The 22604-nt window shown below is 32.6% G+C and overlaps 1 protein-coding gene across 1 annotated transcript; it reads left to right on the top strand.

The window, feature by feature from the left end:
* Positions 1–2527: 2527 nt before the first annotated feature.
* LOC140435705 (uncharacterized) lies at positions 2528–7618 on the top strand. The gene is made up of 7 exons (XM_072524427.1): positions 2528–2870; positions 3150–4409; positions 4497–4758; positions 4876–5607; positions 5959–6115; positions 6338–6555; positions 7051–7618. The coding sequence occupies exons 1-7, from the start codon at positions 2528–2530 to the stop codon at positions 7616–7618; spliced, it is 3540 nt and encodes a 1179-aa protein (XP_072380528.1).
* Positions 7619–22604: the final 14986 nt, after the last annotated feature.

The raw sequence follows: 22604 nt of genomic DNA, 5'->3' as shown, positions 1-22604 counted from the left end.
TACTTGTAGGTTCCTTTAAATTTAGTTTTATGTACCTAAATAACCAATTAATTTGCAACGGTATATGAAACGTCATATACATGACATAAAATATTACGAACTGAACTCCATATCCTCCTAAAATAAATGTAATTATAAAAGTTATATATTTCAGCGTTTTTGACGAGATTCATCGTTCAATACGTCTGTAATATTCTTTTAACCAAACTATCTATTTTGCCATCAGTTGTATTAGAACTCACACAATTTAATTGTTATTAAACGATTTATTGTTATTTACGTATACTGTTTATCTTAATTAATCAATCATCCTATTGTAGACTTGAAATAATCACACAATTTAATTGTTATTGAACGATTTATTGTACAGACATATGAAGAATTCCACAGAAATGATTTTGAAATTTGAGAGCACAATCTTGAGACCAAAAAACGGAAGGGGGTGGGTGGGACTTCATCTTCTGGGAATCGCACAGAGTATTTCCTCACCACACGAGAGCATAATGAAGTAAAGCCCCGTCTTGTTGCCGCCAAATTTTGCCGTTTGGGATATTGCTATTGTCTGAAATTTTTACTCAAGTGAGGAACGTCTTCTAACAAAACACAAGCATATAAAGATTTGTTTTTTCAGTTAATGCCGTTTTTTTTGTGCCCTGATTTCGATGAATATTTTAGTGAACCAGTTTCTTTAAGCTGTTTTACTAATTTATTAACAGTTAACAGTAGATATTGTTATGTGATTTCGGTTAGGATATAAATTATTAAAGATATTACACTTTCTTGTTGACTTCTACGCATATTACCATATCCTTATATTATTAAAATTTCAATTTTAATTAACTAATTTATTGAAACGTCTAAGTTGTTTTTTTTTATTTAGAAATTACATCCGCATCCACCATAATGGTTATTAGCGGCGGCTACAGAATTACAAAATTAGAGTTTATAAAATATTCCTATAGATTTTAAGAAATGTACTGATATTATTAGCTGAAAAGTTAGTATAAACTTTTGACAATAAATATGAATGAGTAAGTGTCGTGTGTGCAATTCGTAATCTCGTTATCACCAATTGTTCTCTTCTGTTCCTGGTTGAAGGTTCCAAGCTGTAACGTCATTTTTAATTTGCTTCAGTGATGTTTGAGAATATCGCCATTCGTTTTTCCACTTGCACAAAACTCGATTCTTTATAAAACTTTTATATCACTCGCGATATTTCGATACTTGGCTTTTTCTATATCGACACATTTAGAAATTTCACTTGGGCACTGGTCCGCACTTTCGTTGCCTGCAATGCCAATGTGGGAACCTACTCCTTTATCACACTTAGATGCATCTGTAAAGATTTTATAACAATGTTCGTAATGCTGACGGAGAATTAGATCTAGATTATTCTAAATCTCTGCGTGACTATTGATATGTCTGTCAAATTGGGTTAGACCAGTATTTATATTTGGAGTATTAGTTATCCAAGGTGAGGGGCTTTTAATATTAATTGAAAAAGTATTTAGGAATTCAATATTAAGACATCTCAGGTAACAGCGTACTCGCTCATAGTAAGGCTTATGTTGGTTGTTGGAAACAATATCCAACACCTATGCAAAATTATTGGGACGCTTTGTAGGTTCGGGTGTGTTCGGTCGGAAGTGACAGTGTTTCTCCCTGCCACCACCAAAAAGTGACAATTGACATTCTGCGCCAGTGCATTCATTACGCATAACGCCATTTTTTTTAGTTGTAGTTTTATAAAAAGTAAAAACATACATTAGCTCTGGCTTGTTGCCATCTAATTATTATTATTATTGAACTAGTAAATATTGTATTAGCTCTGGCTTATAGCCATCTAATTATCATAAGTGAATGGTGAATAGTCTAAATTAAATAAAGGTGTAACTACAGTAAGTTTCGTGAGTCTTATTTCAATTAGTTAAGTATACAGTCCGCTAACCATCGAGGCTTTATTGTGCGTCTCGTACATAAATTATGGTCCATCGACACAGATGTGAAATCCAGAATTTTGGGAGCCCGAAACTGAAGGTAAATTCTCATATTTCCTGAAACATTAAAAAAGGAGCCCGCCAAATTTAGCGTCCAAGCTGAAGTTTGCTGCCAGGCTGCCAGCTCTAATGTCAATAAATAGAACACGGAACGAAACCGTAAGTAAGACTGTTCTCTTCCCTTTATGACAATCATCGAGCCAAGGAACGCCGAGACACCAACTTGGATTTCTGTGCTCTGTGTTCGCGTTGACATTCACCGTTTCATTACGTCAAAAATTAACAATTTATTGGACATAACCCTATTAAGTAACAAATATTTACTTTGATTTCTTTTTTTAAAAATATAAGTATAGGTATTTGGTCCTATTTTTGTATGTATTGTCTTGTGTGTTATGTTTAATTAATATTTTAAAGGTAATTGTTTACTTTAACGACCGTTTTTCTTTTTTTATCAGTGTTTCAGAATCTCATAGATACATTTTTATATTAAAAATACTTTGTCACTTAACTTAACAAAGCCTTTAAATATGTCTAAAAAGGATTTGGAAAAACTGATAACAAGGAAAAAGCAAGCGGTAAGCACTATAAGTCGGGTAAAAAGATTTATTAGTGAACATAAAGATGATCCAGAAAGTTCAAAAAAGGATGATCTATTTTCTATTAGAAAAGACATGTTATGTGAATCATTTAAAACTATAACTGATTTAAATACAGAAATTGCTCATTTAGATGAAAATTTTGATGATGATATTGATGACATAGAAGCTGAATATGTAGATTTATTGGCAACCATCCAAGGAGTTACATCCATGAAAAACAATAAAATCACAGTGCCTTTAGTTCATAATATGAAACAGCATCATGCAACCAGTACCACTAAATTACCTTCAATTGAAATTCCCACATTTGATGGGAAAGATTTAACTAAATATAAATCATTTATAGATATATTTACAGCAGTTATAGACAAAAATATAAATTTAAAAAGCGTAGAAAAATTATTTTATCTAAAAAATTATTTAACACATGAAGCCCTCAGCTTAATAAATAATCTGCCATTAATGAATGATTCATACAATGAAGCTTTACAAATTTTAAATAACAGATACAATAATGAAACTATGATTATTAATTCACATATTTACCAAGTTCTTGATATACCTGCCATGCAAAAAGGAACTGCTAGTTCATTACGAGAATTTATAAGTAAGGTCAAACAACAAATTGGTGCCTTAAAAAATCTTAATCAACCAGTAGATAGCTGGGATATGCTTTTAGTCTGTATACTGTCTAGAAAAATAGATCAGTTTACGAATAGGTCATATCAAATTGATAGAGATAGTTCAAGTTTACCATCATTAAATGGATTTCTAAAATATCTCGAAAATAGGGCAATGGCTCTTGAAGCCACTAATAGTACATCTGAAACAAAGTTGAAGGAAAATAAACAACTTACACACTTAGTAACCAAATCACAAAGTAATGTTAAATGTCAATACTGTTCCATCAATGGACATAAACTTTATAGTTGCAAAAAATTTAAAGTCCTTTCAGTCAATGAAAGAATTTCCTTTGTTGATAGAAACAAACTATGTAAACTATGTTTAAACAGCCATACTGATAAATGTAGGTTAAATTTAAAATGCCAAACCTGTCACAAAGGACACAATTCATTACTGCACTTAGAAAAAGTGGCAGTAAGTTCTAATATTGCTCAATCTAATCAAGATGCAAGCACTTCATCGCAATACGATGCTGTAGTAAATTTTAATTCGATTTATAAAAATCGAGCAAATACAATCTTACCTACTGTAAAGGTAAAGGTTAGAACAGCATCAGGTCACAACTTGATTGTCAGAGGTTTGGTCGATACAGGCTCACAGGTTTCTTTGGTAACAAATAGTTTAGTAAAAAGGTTAAACCTAAAGACATACAATAATTATTTAGATATTGTAGGGATTTCACAAAATAGCACAAGAATCCAAAAGGCAGTTGATTTGAATATAGAATCATGTATATATGACTTCAGTACAAATATAAAATGTTCTGTAGTGGATATAATAACAGGGAATCTACCCAGGTTTAGTTTTAATACATCTAAAATACCAGAATTTGTTCAATTGTCTGATGACACTTTTAATCAAAGCGGTGAAATCAGTCTACTACTAGGAGCTGATGTTGTGTTTAAAATATTGCTCGCAGAAAAAATAAACTGCCAAGAACTAATACTTCAAAATACTCTTTTAGGTTTTATTGTTAATGGATCTGTATCAACCAACCAGTTCTCAAATTTAAATATTGTATGCATGCATACAACTTATAGTGATTTAGACACTGCCATCTCCCAATTTTGGGAAATGGAAAAGGTTCCTGAAGTATTCTTAGAATTTACAAGTGATCAGGAAGCTTGTGAGGATAGTTTTCAAAATTCAATAAAAATAATCGAAAATAAATATCAAGTTAATCTGCCTCTAAAACAAGAAAATATTAATTTAGGTAACTCTTTTGCTGTAGCTCTTAAGAGATTTGAAAACTTAGAGAAAAGGTTTGTTCTAAACCCAACTCTATACTTTGATTATAAAAAATTCATAGATGAATATATTCAACTTGGTCATGCTAAAATTGTTCATTATGATCCAAAAATTTTAAATAATGGCGAGGTTTATTTTATGGCTCACCATCCAGTAATAAGAGAGGATAAGAAGACTACAAAATTAAGAATAGTTTTTGACGGTAGTATGAAATCTAAGAGCAAAAAGTGCTTAAATGATTTTCTATATAATGGTGCTGTTGTACAAAATGAACTATTTGATATATTAATCCTATTTAGAATTTATAAATATATTATATCTACTGATATTAAACAAATATTTAGAATGATACTTATTCACCCTGAAGACAGAAGATATTTAAATATATTATGGAGAGAACCACATAGTGAGCTAAAGTGTATCCAGTTGCAAAGAATAACATATGGGTTACGAAGCTCATCGTTTCTAGCTACTAGATATTTAGTCGAACTAGCCAATACAGAAGGACAAAATTTTTCTTTGGCAGCTAAAGCATTAATAAATAATACCTATGTAGATGACATCCTAGCAGGAAGTGATACTATAGAAGAAGCAAAGAAACTCAAAAATGAACTAATTTCTCTGTTGCAACTAAGGTCATTTTCCTTGCACAAGTGGTGTTCAAACGATCCAAGAATAATAAGTGATATCCTCAAAGAAAATCAACATTTTGATAAAATTGACATAAATAAAATCAACTTTGTTGTAAAAACATTAGGTTTATCATATGATACCATTACTGATAATTTTAAACTGTCATCGCCAAAAATTAATATCAATGACTGTCTAACAAAAAGACAGGTATTAAGCTTTATATCAAAATTTTATGATCCTTTAGGATTAGCAGGTCCAGTGTTAGTCAAAGCAAAAGTTATAATGCAGACAATTTGGCTTCGTAAAATTAAATGGGATGAGGTACTGCCTAATAAATTGCAGGAAATTTGGAAAAATTTTATTACTGGTCTAATAAATATGCCAGTTTTAAAAATTCCAAGAAATTTAGCCTTTACTGATGCTGAAAGTATTGAACTTGTAGGGTACTGTGATTCATCAATGCAAGCATATGGAGCAGCACTTTATGCTCGAACTATTTGTCATGACACAGTTAATGTTAATTTAATTTGCTCAAAGTCTAGAATCGTTCCAATAAATAAAAAGTTAACTATACCTAAACTAGAGCTAAATGGTGCCTTGTTGTTAACTAATTTAACTTTTAAAATTCATAATTTGTTAAAAGCAAATATTAAAAAGATTTTTCTTTATTGTGACTCAAATATAGTATTGGCTTGGTTAAAAACCGAACCTGTCAAATTAACTCCTTATGTAGCTAATCGTGTTTTAAAAATTCAAAACATGTCCACAAACTTTAAATGGCTTTATATTAATAGCAAAGAAAACCCAGCAGACTGCCTTTCTAGAGGCTTGGAGCCTAATGATATTGAGTTGCATCCCTTATGGTTTACTGGTCCAAAAATGCTGTTGGACAAAAATTTTGCTCATAATGAGCTACCTGTTCAATTTCCTTATCCAATGCCTGAACAAAAAGTTAGTGTACATGTTATACAAACAAAGGAAAATACATTCTTTAAAAAATACTCCAATATAACTAAACTGCAAAGAATTACAGCATACATTCTACGATTTAAAAATAATTCTCTAAGTAAATTGAAAGGCACAGAAAAATTTTCTGGTAATTTAAATTTGCTAGAGTTAGATAATTCTTTAAAGGTAATTATAAAGTGTCAACAATATTATCATTTTTCTTAGGAAATTAAAGATCTTATATCAAATATAGTTTTAAAATCACCATTAAGTACGCTGTCTCCTTTTGTTGATGGTGATGGGCTTTTAAGAGTAGGTGGTAGATTACATAATTCTAACATCTTATATACTCAAAAGTATCCAATAATTTTGCCAAAGGCTAGTCATGTTACAGATCTCATAATAAGGCATGAACATTTGAAATTACTTCATGCTGGTCCCAGGCAAGTGCTAAGTTCATTAAATTTAAATTATTGGTTAATAAATGGAAACCGAGAAGTAAAAAAAATTACTAAAAAGTGTGTAATATGCTTCAAATTTAAAGCAAAATGTTCTGAACAATTAATGGGATCTCTACCAGAAACAAGAGTTTGTGCTGCTAGAGTATTTCAAAATGTGGGAATAGACTTTTGTGGCCCTTTTCTCGTCAAGCAATCGAGAATAAGAAAATCAATAAGCACAAAAGACTATATAGCTCTTTTTGTGTGCTTTTCTGTAAAAGCTATCCACATGGAACTATTATCAGACCTTACTACTGAAACTTTTTTAGCAGCATTTAAGCGCTTCATTTCTCGCCGTGGGAAGCCTTTGAACGTATATTGTGATAATGGATCCACGTTCAAGGGTGCTAACAATCAAATTAATAACTTTTATAATCAATCAGTAAAAATAGAAAATGTCGGTTTAAATGAAAAAATTAAATTTAGTTTTATTCCCAGTTACTCCCCAGTTTTTGGTGGTTTGTGGGAGGCTGGAGTAAAAAGTGCCAAATACCACATAAAAAGAGTCATGGGCACAAATGAGCTCACATATGAGCAATTTAATACATTAATTGTACAAGTGGAAGGTATCTTGAATTCAAGACCACTTATGGCTATGTCACAAGATCCAACAAATCTGGAATATTTAACACCAGGACATTTTCTTATAGGAGCCCCCATAACCAGCTTTCCAGAACCTGATATTACCGAAGTTCCAAAAAATCGTATAAAATTTTGGAATCTCTGTACTCAAATGCAACAGCACTTTTGGAAAAAGTCGCATCAAGACTATTTAACACAGTTGCAAAATAGGCCAAAATGGAAAAATAAACTACCTAATTTAAAGGAAGACATGTTAGTCTTACTAAAAGAAGACAATATTCCATCATTTAAATGGGCACTTGCACGTATCACCAAGGTTATCCCTGGAAAGGATAAAATAGTTAGGGTTGTTGAAGTTAAAACCAAAAATGGGACCTATGTAAGATCAGTCACAAAGGTGGCAGTATTGCCATTCTATGAATAATTGTAAATAATGTAAATAAAATTAATTTAGTGTAAGAAGTAGTATAACTAGTATTTTAGATAGTAGCTATATTTGTAAGATTTCACATGAAATGCTCTGGCCCCCAGCATGTTGGAAACAATATCCAACACCTATGCAAAATTATTGGGACGCTTTGTAGGTTCGGGTGTGTTCGGTCGAAAGTGACAGTGTTTCTCCCTGCCACCACCAAAAAGTGACAAGTGACATTTTGCGCCAGTGCATTCATTACGCATAACGCCATTTTTTTTAGTTGTAGTTTTATAAAAAGTAAAAACATACATTAGCTCTGGCTTGTTGCCATCTAATTATTATTATTATTGAACTAGTAAATATTGTATTAGCTCTGGCTTATAGCCATCTAATTATCATAAGTGAATGGTGAATAGTCTAAATTAAATAAAGGTGTAACTACAGTAAGTTTCGTGAGTCTTATTTCAATTAATTAAGTATACAGTCCGCTAACCATCGAGGCTTTATTGTGCGTCTCGTACATTGGTACTATTGGTAAAGAGATTTTTATATTTATTAGTAAACGCACTATTAAATAGAGGTTTGTTTACATTTGAGGCTGTTGACATTGCGTGTGATAGTATTAAGGAAATTCGGCGGTGATATAATAAAGACTCTCCACTTTCAGAATATAAACTTTCCACCGGTGACGTTCGAAATGGGCCAAAAGGGGGGTCTAAGTGCTGTATTGTGGATAGAGTCTAGCTGTTTTAACAATATGGGGGAAGCAGATGCGTAAGCTATTAATCCCCAATTAATTTTTGATCTTATTAGAGTTCTGTAGATTTTATGTAAGGTAGAGAGATCAGAGCCTCAATATCTATTTATCAGTGATCTCATTATGTTAAGGTTATTATTACAAGACAATACTAATTGCCTAATATGTTCTTTCCAAGTAAGTTGATTATCAAACCAAATACCTAAGTATTTTACACATGATTTAAAGGATAGCGATGTATTGAAAAACTTGAGATTGGGGTTATTCGAGAAGTTCTTTTTTGAGAATACCATACCTACGGTTTTTGTAACCGAGAATTGAGAACCAATATCGCCAGACCACTTTTAGAGTTTTTGTAAGAAACTTTGCAAAATTGTTAAAGGTAAATTAATGTCTTTGCCTTTTACATAAACCGCCAAGTCATCTGCATATAAACGTGCTTTTGTTTTGTTTTTTGAGGTTTTTAATTATGTCATTGATAGCGATTAAGAAAAGTGTAGGACTAATAATTAAACCTTGAGAGATACCGTTTTCTTCGTCCTGGTTTTCGGAATTGTAGTTGTTAACTTTCATGCGAAAAGATCTGTTTTCTAGAAAGTTATTAATAAAATGAAGGCAATTTTCATAAATATTTAATAACTGTAAATTTTATATCTCCAACATGTATTAAATACTTTTCTTAAGTCAAAAAATACTGCGATACAATGCTGCTTTGTTGCCAGAGATTCATGAATATCATTTTCCAGGTCTAATATGTTGTAAATCCCGGATCGGATTTGTCGAAAACCATTTTGTTCGTTTATAAGTAAGTTCTAATTTTCTAGATGCCAAGTCAGCGTCGAGTTAATAATTTTTTTTAGTAGCTTGCCGATTGTAGAAGTTAGGCTTATCGGTCTATAGGAATCAGGGTCTAGATGAGATTTTTGACTTTTGAGAAATGGGAGAATGATCAATTTTGACCAAGCAGATGGGTACTGGTGTTGCTAGTTTAATAATAAGTTAATAATAAGTTCAATAATTGAAGCATGTAATTTTTAGGAAATGTGGATTTTTTTTGTTTAATTTATTAAACGTTGAGCTGTAGCTTTTATCTTTTTGTAGTTAATTTTATGTTCAAGTGTTTTATGCTTTTTAAATATTAAAAAATGTTCTGCCGACACGATTTGCTTTGTTACACTCCAAATTCAACCAAGGCACAGGAAAATGATTTTTAATGGGCTTTGTTTTGCCTATGATGCGCTCCGCACTCTGCTAGATGACGCTATTAAAAGTACTTAAATTATCGTTTATATTATCATTTAGTATGAGACTCCCCAAAGCCTTATCTATATAATTTTCAAAATTGGTTCACTTAGCCGAATTTATATTCCATTTTAGCGAGAAAGATATTGGGCAAGGCTGACCTGAAAAATTCTCAATTGTAATCCGGTGACTGTTGCTACCATAAGAATACTCGAGAACAGTCCAAGAGAGACGTGAAGCTAGACCTGGTTCACAGAAGCTTAAATCTACAACGGATAATACTCCAGTGCAGATGTTAAATCGTGTTTTATAGAAGTTTTCCTCTGTGATCAGTACGCTGAGAACCTAAAATAGAGTTATGACCATTAAAATCATCTACAATGATTAGAGTAATGGGTATATGTTCGATAAGGCTTTTTAAATCTTCATATGTAGCTGAGGAACTAAATGGAAGGTAAATTTTAAATATAAAAATTGGAACGGGAGAGGTGATCTCTATAACTATAGCCGCAATGTTACTATTAACCGGAAAAACATTTGTAACCAAAGATATTTTGACAAGTGTCATAACTCTACCTGAAGAGAGATTATTGTCATGTATTCTAGCTTTTCTAAAAATGTTAAAATATTTGGAATTATAGATTTTTGGGGGTTTAAATTTGTTTTTTGGAGACATATTATTTCAAAAATTCAGAAATACGTTTTTGTAAGGTTGGAAGTCGATGTAAAAATCAATCTATATTCCATTGTAGTAGTTTAGTAAATTATATTATACACGAAAAATATAAATTTACGGGCTGACCTGAGATGACTCGCCCTCGGATTCAAAGATATCGTTACCAAGTGTCAAAGGATTTTCTTTCTTAAGGTGGTGAAAAAAACATTACTTTGAAGTAGATTTAATTGGTCAAAATTGAGAACAAATGTGGGTAAATGATTTTGGATAAAATCTTTGTTAGGCTCAAGGTTATATGATTGTGTTCATTTTATGCATGTATGCTTCTCGTTGCTTTTAACCTTCTTGACTCTAGGTTTGTATGTATGTACAGCAAACGATTTTTCTGCATGAATTGTTTCTGGACACGTAAGAACATCATTGATACTAAGTTTCGGCTGTAGATCGATACTAATTACTTTGCAGGTGTTAACTTCTCCTTGAACATTAGCAATGTTAGGATTGCTCAGATTATTTGCTAATTTTTCTTGGATGGAAATTTGTTCGTTTGATATGGATGTTGCTGCAGGTTGAGGCATGATGTCAAGGGAGAAAGGAGTAGTAGGTTGAATGTTATTAGAATCGATTAAATTTGTTGTTAATTCTAGTTTATCGGGACAGTTGGTGGCCATATGTCCAAACTTTTTGCAGTTATAACAGGCCATAGTTTCTTGAGATAAGAATATTCGATATGTTATTGAAGTCTAAGGTGAATGAGTCTGGTAAGGAAATATTATGGGGACTGGCGTATATTTGTCTTCTGAAGCTCAAAATATGATTATATTCGGGAAGAGTGGAACTGATTTTTTGAAAAATGACAGAAGAGACCATATTAAGTCCAATACTTTGTAAATAATCAACTAACAGACTGTTTAGTATTGTTGGACATAAGTTTGAAAAAATAATACGTCCCGCTGGTGAAATTAGTCTTCTAGCTTGTACAATATTGTTCTCGATTTCTATTTATCCATGATTTTGCATGAATTCGTCCACGATTTGTTTGGTTGCAAAGGTACATGCAAATCCGATTATTGGATAGTCGAGAGGAAAATATAATATTTTTGGGATGAATTAGGTTACCCAAAGGAATTAAGTAATCTTGTAGTCGTGTATTTTCTAAAGCGTTGAAGACAATTGCTTAATGTTTTGAGACAAATTGTGTAGAAGCTGCTGATGAATAGGTTTTATTAGTATTTTTCTATAATTGCTATACCTGGGGTGTGTTATAGAGACTCTGAATATTAGGTTCAATTTTTAATTTTAACACGAGACATGTGTTTCAAAATAATACGGACCTAACTAGTAATCAAGCAAGAATTAAAACTGGAATAATGTTTCTCGAGTCGTATCTTATTGATAATTAAAATTCTTTATAAAAGGTATATAATTAAAAAACCCAATCGGGCTATGTCATAAAGACAGAACGTTTTTGAAATCCATATTCCATCATCAGTGTCTAGGTATACATGTTTAAAGCCACTAAATATCTAGATAAAAACCCGTTAAAAGTTGTAGGTTAAAATAAGGTTTACATTATTTGATCTTATGTAGGGTACTGAAACCAGTATTGGACACGGCACCAGTGATAGACACTCAACAAATTAATGCATTTTATCAAGCAACCTGTTAGTCTAATTACCCCCACAAACACGTTAAACCTCCAATAGAAATCTGTAATATTTTCTCTGTTTGCAGCTGCTTCGTCTAGATGTCGCTAGTTGTATTAAAATGAATCTAATTTACCACATGACAATTTTGGCGCCAAGATAGTCGTATTGTTAGCATTGGTTATAAGAAAGTGAATTAGTTTCTTAACTTATACAAACTTCAAAATTGGTGATTTATTAAGTTTACTTAAGTGAATCAACAGTAAAGGTATGTAGTTTAATGTGTGTTTATTGTTTTTAGCCAATTTTTATCGCTAAAAAGATTTAATTTAGGTGTCCAATACTGGATATACATACAATTAAACGTATGTTCCTAAAATGGACAGGGTGTCCATTTAAGGGCAAATAAGTTTTTATTTAAAATCACTGGTAAATACATATAAATAAAAAATGCTATCTTCTGCTATAAACAGGAAGTCTATATGTTGAGTGTATCCAGTATTGGACATGGCCATTAAATGAGTGTCCAATAATGGATACGAAAATGTCCATTACAGGTATCAAGAAATAATTTTGTTTTTTTATTTTACAGCTGGTCATTTATAATGGATAGAAAGGGACATAAAAAATATACCGCCGCTCAAATGGCAAAAGCTCTATTGGCAGCAAAAATGGGTATGCCAGTTGTAACTGCAAGTAAGAGATTTGGTGTACCTCGTATTACGTTGCGCAATAAGCTAAAAGGAATAAGTCCTCAGGTATGCAACATGGGCCCTCCAACAGTTCTCACTGCAGATGAGGAAGATCGCATTGTTAAATGGATTATCGATATTGCAAGAGCTGGGTTTCCTGTAACGAAACAATGCTTAGTCGACACAGTCACCAAGTTGATAAAGGAGTTAGATAGAAAAACTCTATTTACCGAAGGTACTCCTGGTAAAAAGTGCTTTCAGTCTTTTCTGAACAAACATCCCAACATATCGTTAAAGACGTCAGAGAGACTTACCGGTTATCGTGGCCAATTAACAGAAATCGATATACCCAATTGGTTTCAAGAAGTTTCGAATTACTTCAAAGATAATGGCTACTCTGACATTTTAGAACATGCACATCGAATTTTTAATGCTGATGAAACAGCTATTTCATTGTGCCCTAAAACTGGAAATGTTTTGGCTCCTAAAGGAGATAAAATATCTATAGTGTCTCAAAAACGGCAGAAAAAGAAAATTCCACTGTCTTACTTACGGTATCAGCATCTGGAGAAATTTGCCCTCCTATGGTAGTATATCCATATAAGAGGGTACCTGCAGATATTGTTTTTACCAAATTTCCGAAATCTTGGGGACTGGGCAAATCGGCCAATGGGTGGATGACAGGAGAGATATTTTTTGAATACATGGCGAATATATTTGAGCCATGGTTGACAGAAAATAATATAGAACGACCCGTTATATTTTTTGTGGATGGGCACAAATCTCATTTGACATTACATCTGAGTATTTTTTTGCGTGAAAAGCAAATCATTTTAGTTGGTTTAGTTTTATCCAAATGCAACGCACGTATTACAACCTCTGGATGTTTCTGTTCATTACCCATTGAAATGTCAATGGAAATCGCATGTCAGCAAATGGTTGGCGGAAAACGAAAACCAGCCGTTAATGAGACATCACGTGGCTACTCTCCTAGAAAATATTCTGAATGAATCTATTTCTCCAGCTATTATTAAAAATGGATTTCGCGTTTGTGGCCTCTTTCCTTTTAATCCAAATAACGTGGATTATTCAAAGATAATTTGTAGACAGAGGGTTAATAAAGAAGAAAATCTTCCTGAAAACAATCAAAATTCGGCTAATGATATAAAAATATGTTTAAATATTTTAGAAAGTAACATTAGTCCTAAAACACTGAATGCTATGAAAGCACAAAACTCTAAAGAGGCATGGAATGGGCAAGAGTCATGTGGGTGGCGGTTTGACATTTAATTTAAGTAAAAAGCAATGTTTATTTATGAAATAAACATTTTTTTCATATTTTCTGATAGCAGTAAAATGTATTTTGAGCTAAATAAATGACATAGATTCTTCTTTTTGCGTCATTTAATATGATTAAAAAAATATTTTTTGGCCACCCTGTATAAATAATAATGTTAATGTTTATATTACTGAGTAAACAATTGAATAACCTTTAAAATGAGCTACCACACGACGCTTATTCCTATTTAAAAAAATCATCGATTTCGTCATCACGCCCAAATGGATGACGTCAGTATTATGGCAATATCTCGAAAAATCATAATTTAAAAATAAAAATCGGCCTGTCTCAGGATTTTTCTCAAAAGTAACCTATTCTTGACCAAATGAATTTATTCCATAATTTTGAACCTCTCTATCCATATATAAAAACGGTGTCCATAACTGGGTATGCAACTGTCCAAATTAGGATCGATTGGAAATGTCGATGTCCATTACTGGAGAAAAAACATTAATTAATAATGAATACATTTTTTTTGTGTTGTTGTAAATGAACATGAACTTCTGTACTGATTAAAGACAGTCTGAGCAATAAGCAGGAATCTTAAGTTAATAAAATACTTTATTATTAATAATTACCAGTACAAAAAGAAAATTTATGGTTCTTAAAGTGTCCAAGATTGGTTCCATTACCCTATTAGGATGTTAAAGTTACCAGTGGATTTGATAACACGGGTTTTTACCCAGATATTTAATGGCTTTAAACATGTATACCTAGACACTGATGATGGAATATAGATTCCGAAAACGTTCTGTCTTTATGACATAGCCCGATTGGGTTTTTTAATTATATACCTTTTATAAAGGATTTTAATAATAAAATTTTGTGATCCATGGTATACAGCCAACTACAGTAGTTTAGTTTTCTTGTGAATTTTATTGATAATTGTTAAATTACAAATCAACCAAAAACTGGCTGATCGAGTTATGTTAATGAAAACTAATACGATGTGTTAACTTACTGGTGTTTCATGTAATTGTGAATGAACTATTTAAAATAAACTGTTATAATTACTGACGAACTGCTTGTCTAAGTTGTTATTGTAATAGATATTATACTCCAAAAAACTCCGAAATTATAGCATTAAGGTATCGGCTACATAACGTAAAACATAATCAATATTTCTTATACAGGACTTCTAAACACAAAAAATGTACAAGATTCATTATATTTCCAGAAAAACTAAAGATCTGACAACAATGTAAATACCACCATAATATCGGCCGCATTACAAGACTCTTACGCCCCAAAATCTATAAAAATCGTGTAAACTCTTTCCGAGATAATTAAGGCATCCCATACTTAAAACTCACCCTGTGTATGAGACTGTAACATACGGACTAGACCTTAATATTAAAAAAACTAAATTTATGGTTGTCAGTAGTGCAAATTTAGATTTCGGGGCACAAATAGCAGGTAGCGAAGAGATTTAGAGAATCGACAGATTCACTTACCTCGGAACTATCCTCAACTCACAATGGGACTTCGCTGAAGAGATTAGATCCAGAATTGAAATAACACGGTCTACATTTATCAAGTTGAGATCCTTGTTGTGCTGCAGTGATCTCAATTTGGGAACCAAGGTGCGTATAGTGAGGTGCTACTTCTTCCAGTGTTACTATATGGAGTTGAAGCCTGGACACTGACGCAAGCCACAGAAAAGCGGACTGAAGCCTTTGAGATGTGGATCTACATTAGGATACTAAAAATATCGTATGTGGACCATGTCACCAATGTTGAGCTCTTGACCTACAGTCCTACAGCGCATGACAAAAGAAAAAGAAGTGCTTAATTTAGTGAAAGAACGTAAGCTTGAGTACCTCGGCCACGTGATGCGGAACGAAGAAAAGTATCGATATCTTCAACTTATTATGCAGATTAAAGTATTTGGCAGGAGAGAACCGGGACGCCGTCGTATCTCGTGGTTGAAAAACCTCTGACAATGATTTGGGATGACCTTCGCGGAGCTGTTTCACAGAGCAGTCAACAAAACCATGATAGCCTTGATGATGGCCAACATCCAGACATGATAAGGCACTGAAGAAGAAGTAGATTGATTAAGAAAAACAAAGCATGAATAAACAGATTCTACAGTGATTTTAAGTCGCGTCATTTTTACACTCCAAAATCACTATTATTTCGCTTATTAGATTGTTGAAATCTCGCAAAAAATGCACAAATGCAAAGTTTCGGGTGGCGCCGATATTTTTTTCTTCAGTTTTGAGTACTAAACAATAAAAAATAGTCCCAGGAGTGTGCTCTCTAATTGCAAAATCAATGTTTTTGGCATAAAAAGTGGGTATTTTCTGCGGAGTTCGTCAGATATGATTCATACTAATAAATCAATCATTATATTAACATCATTGAAAGCTTGGAATCCTGCAGTAAAAGCTGAATAGACTTATATTCGCTTAAATAAGCGATATTGATATATATTGAATACGCGTCTCTAGAGACAAATATTTTTTGGCTATTATAAAATTGTCTCATAAAAATACCTTACTCCTATATCATCTGTTAACATCTCTCCCCTCAAGAAACTTCCTCGTTAATTGTCAGAGACAATTACAACATTGACCGAAGTAACTATGTATCACCGATCATTATATAAAAATTCTTGTACCGGCATGTAAGTAGTATTTTGTTTATTTATTACAATTCAATAGATTATCTCTTATCAATTTGTGGGTTGTTACTTTGTCTGCTAAATCAATTTTATGCATATTAATAAACACAGATATGTAATATTGGCATAATTACTATAACTTTTTTGATCTGTATCTTTATAAGACAACACCCTAATATGGTCTAATTTATTTCTTTTACCTATTTGTCTCATAAAAGTTATACCTTGTCTTGTCTCATAAAAGCCAACCATATTTTAATAATGTTGGCTTATACAATAGAAACGAGCTTAATACGCTTATGTTATAACACGTGTCTCTACAGATAATAATCTTTATTTAGAATACTATTCTGTCCAAATAATAATTAACTTTAAAAGTGTTTTTTCAAAATTAAAAAAGCAATTCATTTAAGTTATTCATTTATAATAAATAATATGTAGATATAAAAGAAGAACACTTAATAATATTGTAACGAAATAGCCTATCTCCGATACGTCATAATTCTTAGAAGGATGAATCTAGAAAACGTAAAGCGGCGTCCTCATTGAGTTGACATTGTCGATCGACTCTGTCTATCGACACTGTCGACCGACAAATCGAAAAAGCTTCGATGTCCACACCAGGTAGGCAGAATATTTGTCGACAGTCGAAACGAAAATGTGTGACGAAGATGACGCCATTATTGTTTGTGCCGCATTTGTTATTATCACAACTAAAAAACGTAAATCATCGCGTAAAAGAAGATTTTGGGTTCGACCAAGCCTTCAAAGTAGAAATCGGTATAGCGGTAGTAACCTGATGGAAGATTTGAAAAAGGATGATATCTATCTATTGAACCTTGAATACAGATGTAACGGAGGTTTCAGAAATTTTTTTCGAATGTCGGAAAGTGAATTTGAATATTTGTTGCAAAAAATCGGGCCAAAAATTTGTAAGCAAGACACCAATTGTAGACATGCCATTCCAACAAAGGAGCGTCTCGCTGTGACATTACGATTTTTATGTAATAGAGATTCGTATCACGCACTGATGTATCTCTTCAAAATTTCAAAACAAGCAATTTCTCAAATTATTCCGGAAGTCTGCGATGCCCTTATTGACACATTACAAGATTGCATAAAGGTAAGTAGAGTTTTACTAAAACTAGATTCATACTGAAAGAGGTATATTATAATTACATTATCGAATTTTATTAACTAAAACGAAACTTACAAAAACGTACCAAAGTAGTAAAATGTAGTGAACAAATTCGGAAATAAAACTAAGTTTTCAAATAAATGTACGTATCAAACACAAAATTGAAAATAATGCTGGTTATATCTACTGTGCTTATTGTGAAGTGCCACGTCCCGGACGTTGTAGTTGTTGAATTAAATTATCTATGGCTTCGTCATCTTCAGTACCTGATTCTGCCGGAGTTGAGGGGTTAGTAAAAGAAGAACATGAAGAATGCTCTGGGGATGGTTGCGGTATTAAAGTCGTTATTGAACCAACAGGATACTGCTGGAGCTGATGCTGAGGATAATATTGCGGTGGTGGCTGTTGTGATACTGAATAGTTGTAATTGCCCAATTTTCCTTCAAACAGAATCGTGCTTATCATGTGTTGCACTGTAGCTTGAGCATAAGCGGTAGGCAAATTTCGTAATGTAACAGCAACTTCTTCTCCAAATACGCTAAAGACGTTCTTTTTATTTCTGTCCAAAAACACCTGTGTCATCATCCTGTATGCATCATTAACCATTGGGTCATCACCTTTCCTTTTCTTGGAATGCACATGGTCAAGATTTGGTGACTTAAACTGTTTTTTCGGACTTGTGTTTCTCTTTGTGCGTTCAACTTTTTCGGCATTTCCAGCATTTGCATTATTACATTCTGCTAGATTGTTTTCTGTTGAATCATTTGTGGTAATAAAATCGTGACTATTCTCATTATTTTCAGTGATGTCATTCACATCTCCTTTATCTTTCAAAGTATCTACTTCAGTTGAAACCTGTAATCAAGAGTATATATATTAGATTAATTAGAAATTAAATAGGTTAGATAATAAAAATAAATAGGTCTTTTTATTTTAGATGCCTAAAACTGAGGCAGAATGGAAAGCTATTGCATAGGACTATTACAATCGTTGGAACTTTCCAAACTGTGTCGGAGCTATGGACGGAAAACACGTAGCATTGCAAGCCCCAATAAATAGCGGCAGTGAATTTTTTAATTACAAAGGATTTTTCAGTATTGTTTTATTTGCCGTAGTCGATGCAAATTATAATTTTATTTATGCCAATGTGGGATGCCAAGGGCGTATTTCTGATGGTGGTGTGTTTAGTAGCACTGTATTCAATAAATTTCTTGAAGAGAATACAATGCATTTGCCTGCGGAAAACCTGCTTCCAAAGAGTGATGTAAAAAGCCCATTCATTTTTCTGGCAGATGATGCATTTCCTCTGTCTACAAACATAATAAAACCTTATGCAGGGCTTCACCCTAAAGGTTCTAGTGAAAGAGTATTTAATTATCGCGTTAGCAGGGCCCGGAGATTATCTGAAAATGTTTTTGGCATAATATCTAGCGTATTTAGAGTTTTTCGCAAACCAATGCTATTAGAACCGACTACTGCTTCTAAAATAATCTTAACAGCATGTTATCTGCACAACTTTCTTAGAAAAAGCGCATCCAGGAATATTTACAATCCTCCTGGAACATACGATGCTGACTGTTTTGACACCACAGACTTGATTCCAGGAGCTTGGAGAAGTGAAGTTTGTAATCAACCTGTATTAGTAAACTTAGCAAAAATACCCAGAAAAAGTGCACTGAGTGCTCTACATGTGAGAAACGTGTTAAAAGACTATTTTATGACACCAGAAGGAGAAGTGCCTTGGCAATACTTAAAGTGATAAAATGTGTATTAATATTATGTAGCCTAATAAAAAAGACATTGTAGGTGTAAAATATATTTAATTTATACATACCTCTGAATCCAACGTCTCTCTGGTCTTATTTTTGTCACGTAAAAATCTTAAACTTTCATAAGCAAACCATTTACTTTTGTACACATCATCCGTGCCACTGCCAGATTTATTGCCATCCTTTATTTTTTTTATTTCTCTTGCTAACTGGCTATGAAGATTTTTTATTTTTTGTTCTACCACTTGCTTTTCTATGTTAAATTCACTGGCAATTTCCATCAAAGCATCGTGCCTCATGTTTCGATCTTTATAATATTTGCTTCTAGTGTTCCATAGATTTGTTTTTAATTTATAAGCTTCAATAAATGCAATCACTTTTTCTTTTTCCCATTCCATTTTGCCAACAAGTATTATTTTTACTGAATTATTTTTACTGTATTTTTATATAATGTCGAAGGTCGAACGTCGAATGCAGGTACACACTTCCAATTCGACTCGACTTCCCTTTGATTTTACCGACAGAGCACGGAAAACTAGTCGACACGTCGATCGACATCTTTTGTCGATCGACAAAGTCGATTGCCGCGTACGCCGCTGAGGACGCCGCTTAAGAATCGGCATGTCAATAGCGCCCGTCCTTCAGACTGGTGCTTTCGATGACACGAATTAGAGGTGGGCTACTCTCGAAAATTCTCGAACATAATAATTTGTATATATATAAGTAACGGTGATTGAGGTAGTTTAGTTGATAAGAGAGTACCGAACTGTAAACTTAAAAATAAATATACTTATATAAATTCGAACCGCTCGTTTTATTTAATCTCGCTGCAATATTATCCCCATAACTTAATTAATTAAACTAAAACTAAACTAATTAATAGAATAAATTTAGTTTTTACCTATAAGTATAAAAATATCTGAAAATATAAACATCACATTTCTTATAGGTTCAGTGTAACAATGCGTATAAAACAAATGAATAATGTCAATTCTATCGTCCTCAGCCCAATATTGTACAAAAATAGCGTGTGTTATGAAGTTTACAATCATGGCTATATAGGCAAGATTCATTCTTCTTCGAGATTGATTACGGATTTTTTCTTCAAAAGTATCATCTTGTAAATCCAGCTTAGTTGATATGTTACGCAGTAACTCTAAATTGCTTAATATTGTATGCATATGAAAAGTCAGGAAATACAGACCTACGCAGCCCTTAAATAAAATCAAATATTAAAAAATTATTGCAATTTTACTTACTTTTAAATTAACATTTTTAATTTTTTTATTTGATAATAAATAATACTCATTTAAGGTACATTGCAGAATAGGATGTAAAAGCGGAGGAAAGAGTGATTGCTTTCTAAAGGGTTGAAAAGAATGGACACATTTACCATTTGCCATTTATAAAAAATATAATGACAAAAGTTGAATGAAAAAATTTTGAACCTTTGACAAACGGCATAATTTTACAACGTTAACAGAGGGCATAGGTACATTTGTACCTATTATAAAACATTATCTTAAAATTTTCTTAATCTAAAAGGAAATATTTGTTAGTATTAAGATAATATTATTTTTGTTTGTTTTTATTAGCTTTACGTGTCTCCACAGCGTAGGTCACTGACACAGGTACAATTTTATTACATTACAAGTAACAAGAATAAACAGTAACATTACAATAGATAAAGAAATACATTAAATATTGGTACAATTATTAATTATCAAATTCTAAACTACGTTTCTTCTTTTAAATTTCCTGGTAAAGCTTGGTTTCATAAAGGAAATTAGTAACGATTTGGAATTAATCTGGCGAGCTCAGAATATTTTGTAATTTTCAACTTAAAAGATTCATTTTTCTTTCGTTGTTAAGAGGATACATCAGCGCGTCATCACTATTAATTCGAGAAATAGAAGCCGCACCGTCTTTTGAAAGTTCTGCGAACCTTTGGCAACAGTGCGTCGGCAGTACGTGAGACTATCAAAAAGGAAGGCACAATATTGTGATAATTATAATTAGAGTTCGGATCGGATTTAAAAGCATAAAGAGAAAATAACTGTCAAAGTTAAACTTGATAATTAAAAGTTCTCCTATTAATTTTTAATAATTGTGTGTATATTAAACAGTATTTAATAGTTATATTACAATTAATTAGTATTCAAGATTCCCATTGATGTAGCCAACGAGTAAACATTACCTTGTGATGTGATAATTCGAATTACTTTGTGTGTTATGGAAACAGCATCTATTATTGGACTATAATATTATTATATTCAACTGAAGGAAAACTGCAGATACAGGTAACTGTTATATTCCTATTATTTTATCCACAGTGTCCTAATAGGACGACTGTTGCAATACTAAAAATTAAGTGAAGTGTTTTTGGTATCCAGGAACACTCACAAAAATGAACTCAAATCAAAACCTCACAACTCCACAAGTCCTCCCCACAAAATCATATGTCGCTGCTATTTTATCCAAACCTCCACCTCCTACTTTCCCACGTAAGGAGCAAGCCATTTTAATGCACGCTATTCCAAATACTGTTTTATTTGACTATGTTAAAGCTATAGGGGACATTGTTATCCCAAAAAACATTACCTTTGCATCACGTATTCCAAATAACCGCATCTGTATTTATCTTTCCTCGCCTACAGTTGTCGATAACCTTCTAAAAACACATCAAAATATCTCTATCAACTCTACAGTAGTTCCCATCAGAAGACTTATCACCCCAGCTAAACGCCTTCTTATATCTAACGTATCTCCTTCAATTCCACATTCCATAATTGAGAAAGCCCTTAAAGATATTGGATTACAGCTGGTCTCTCCTGTGTCATTTGTGAAATGTGGCGCACTCGGAGAAGGTTATGCACACATAATGAGCTTCCGAAGAGTAACGTATATTATCCCCGATAAAGAGAACTTTTCAATAGATAGAAACTTCGTTATTACATACGAAAACACACCTTATAGAATATTTATTTCTACGGATAAATTGCATTGTTTTTTATGTAAAGAGGTCGGACATACCGCTGACTCATGTACCAATAATCCAACTACTTTTTCTCAAACTGAACTACCCCATCTAGAGCCCTCTACATCTGAAA

The sequence above is a fragment of the Diabrotica undecimpunctata genome, chromosome 1 (genome assembly GCF_040954645.1).
Source record: "Diabrotica undecimpunctata isolate CICGRU chromosome 1, icDiaUnde3, whole genome shotgun sequence".
NCBI lineage: Eukaryota > Metazoa > Arthropoda > Insecta > Coleoptera > Chrysomelidae > Diabrotica > Diabrotica undecimpunctata.
The sequence above is the reverse complement of the archived record's forward strand: the minus strand, read 5'-3'. Positions and strand labels throughout refer to the sequence as shown.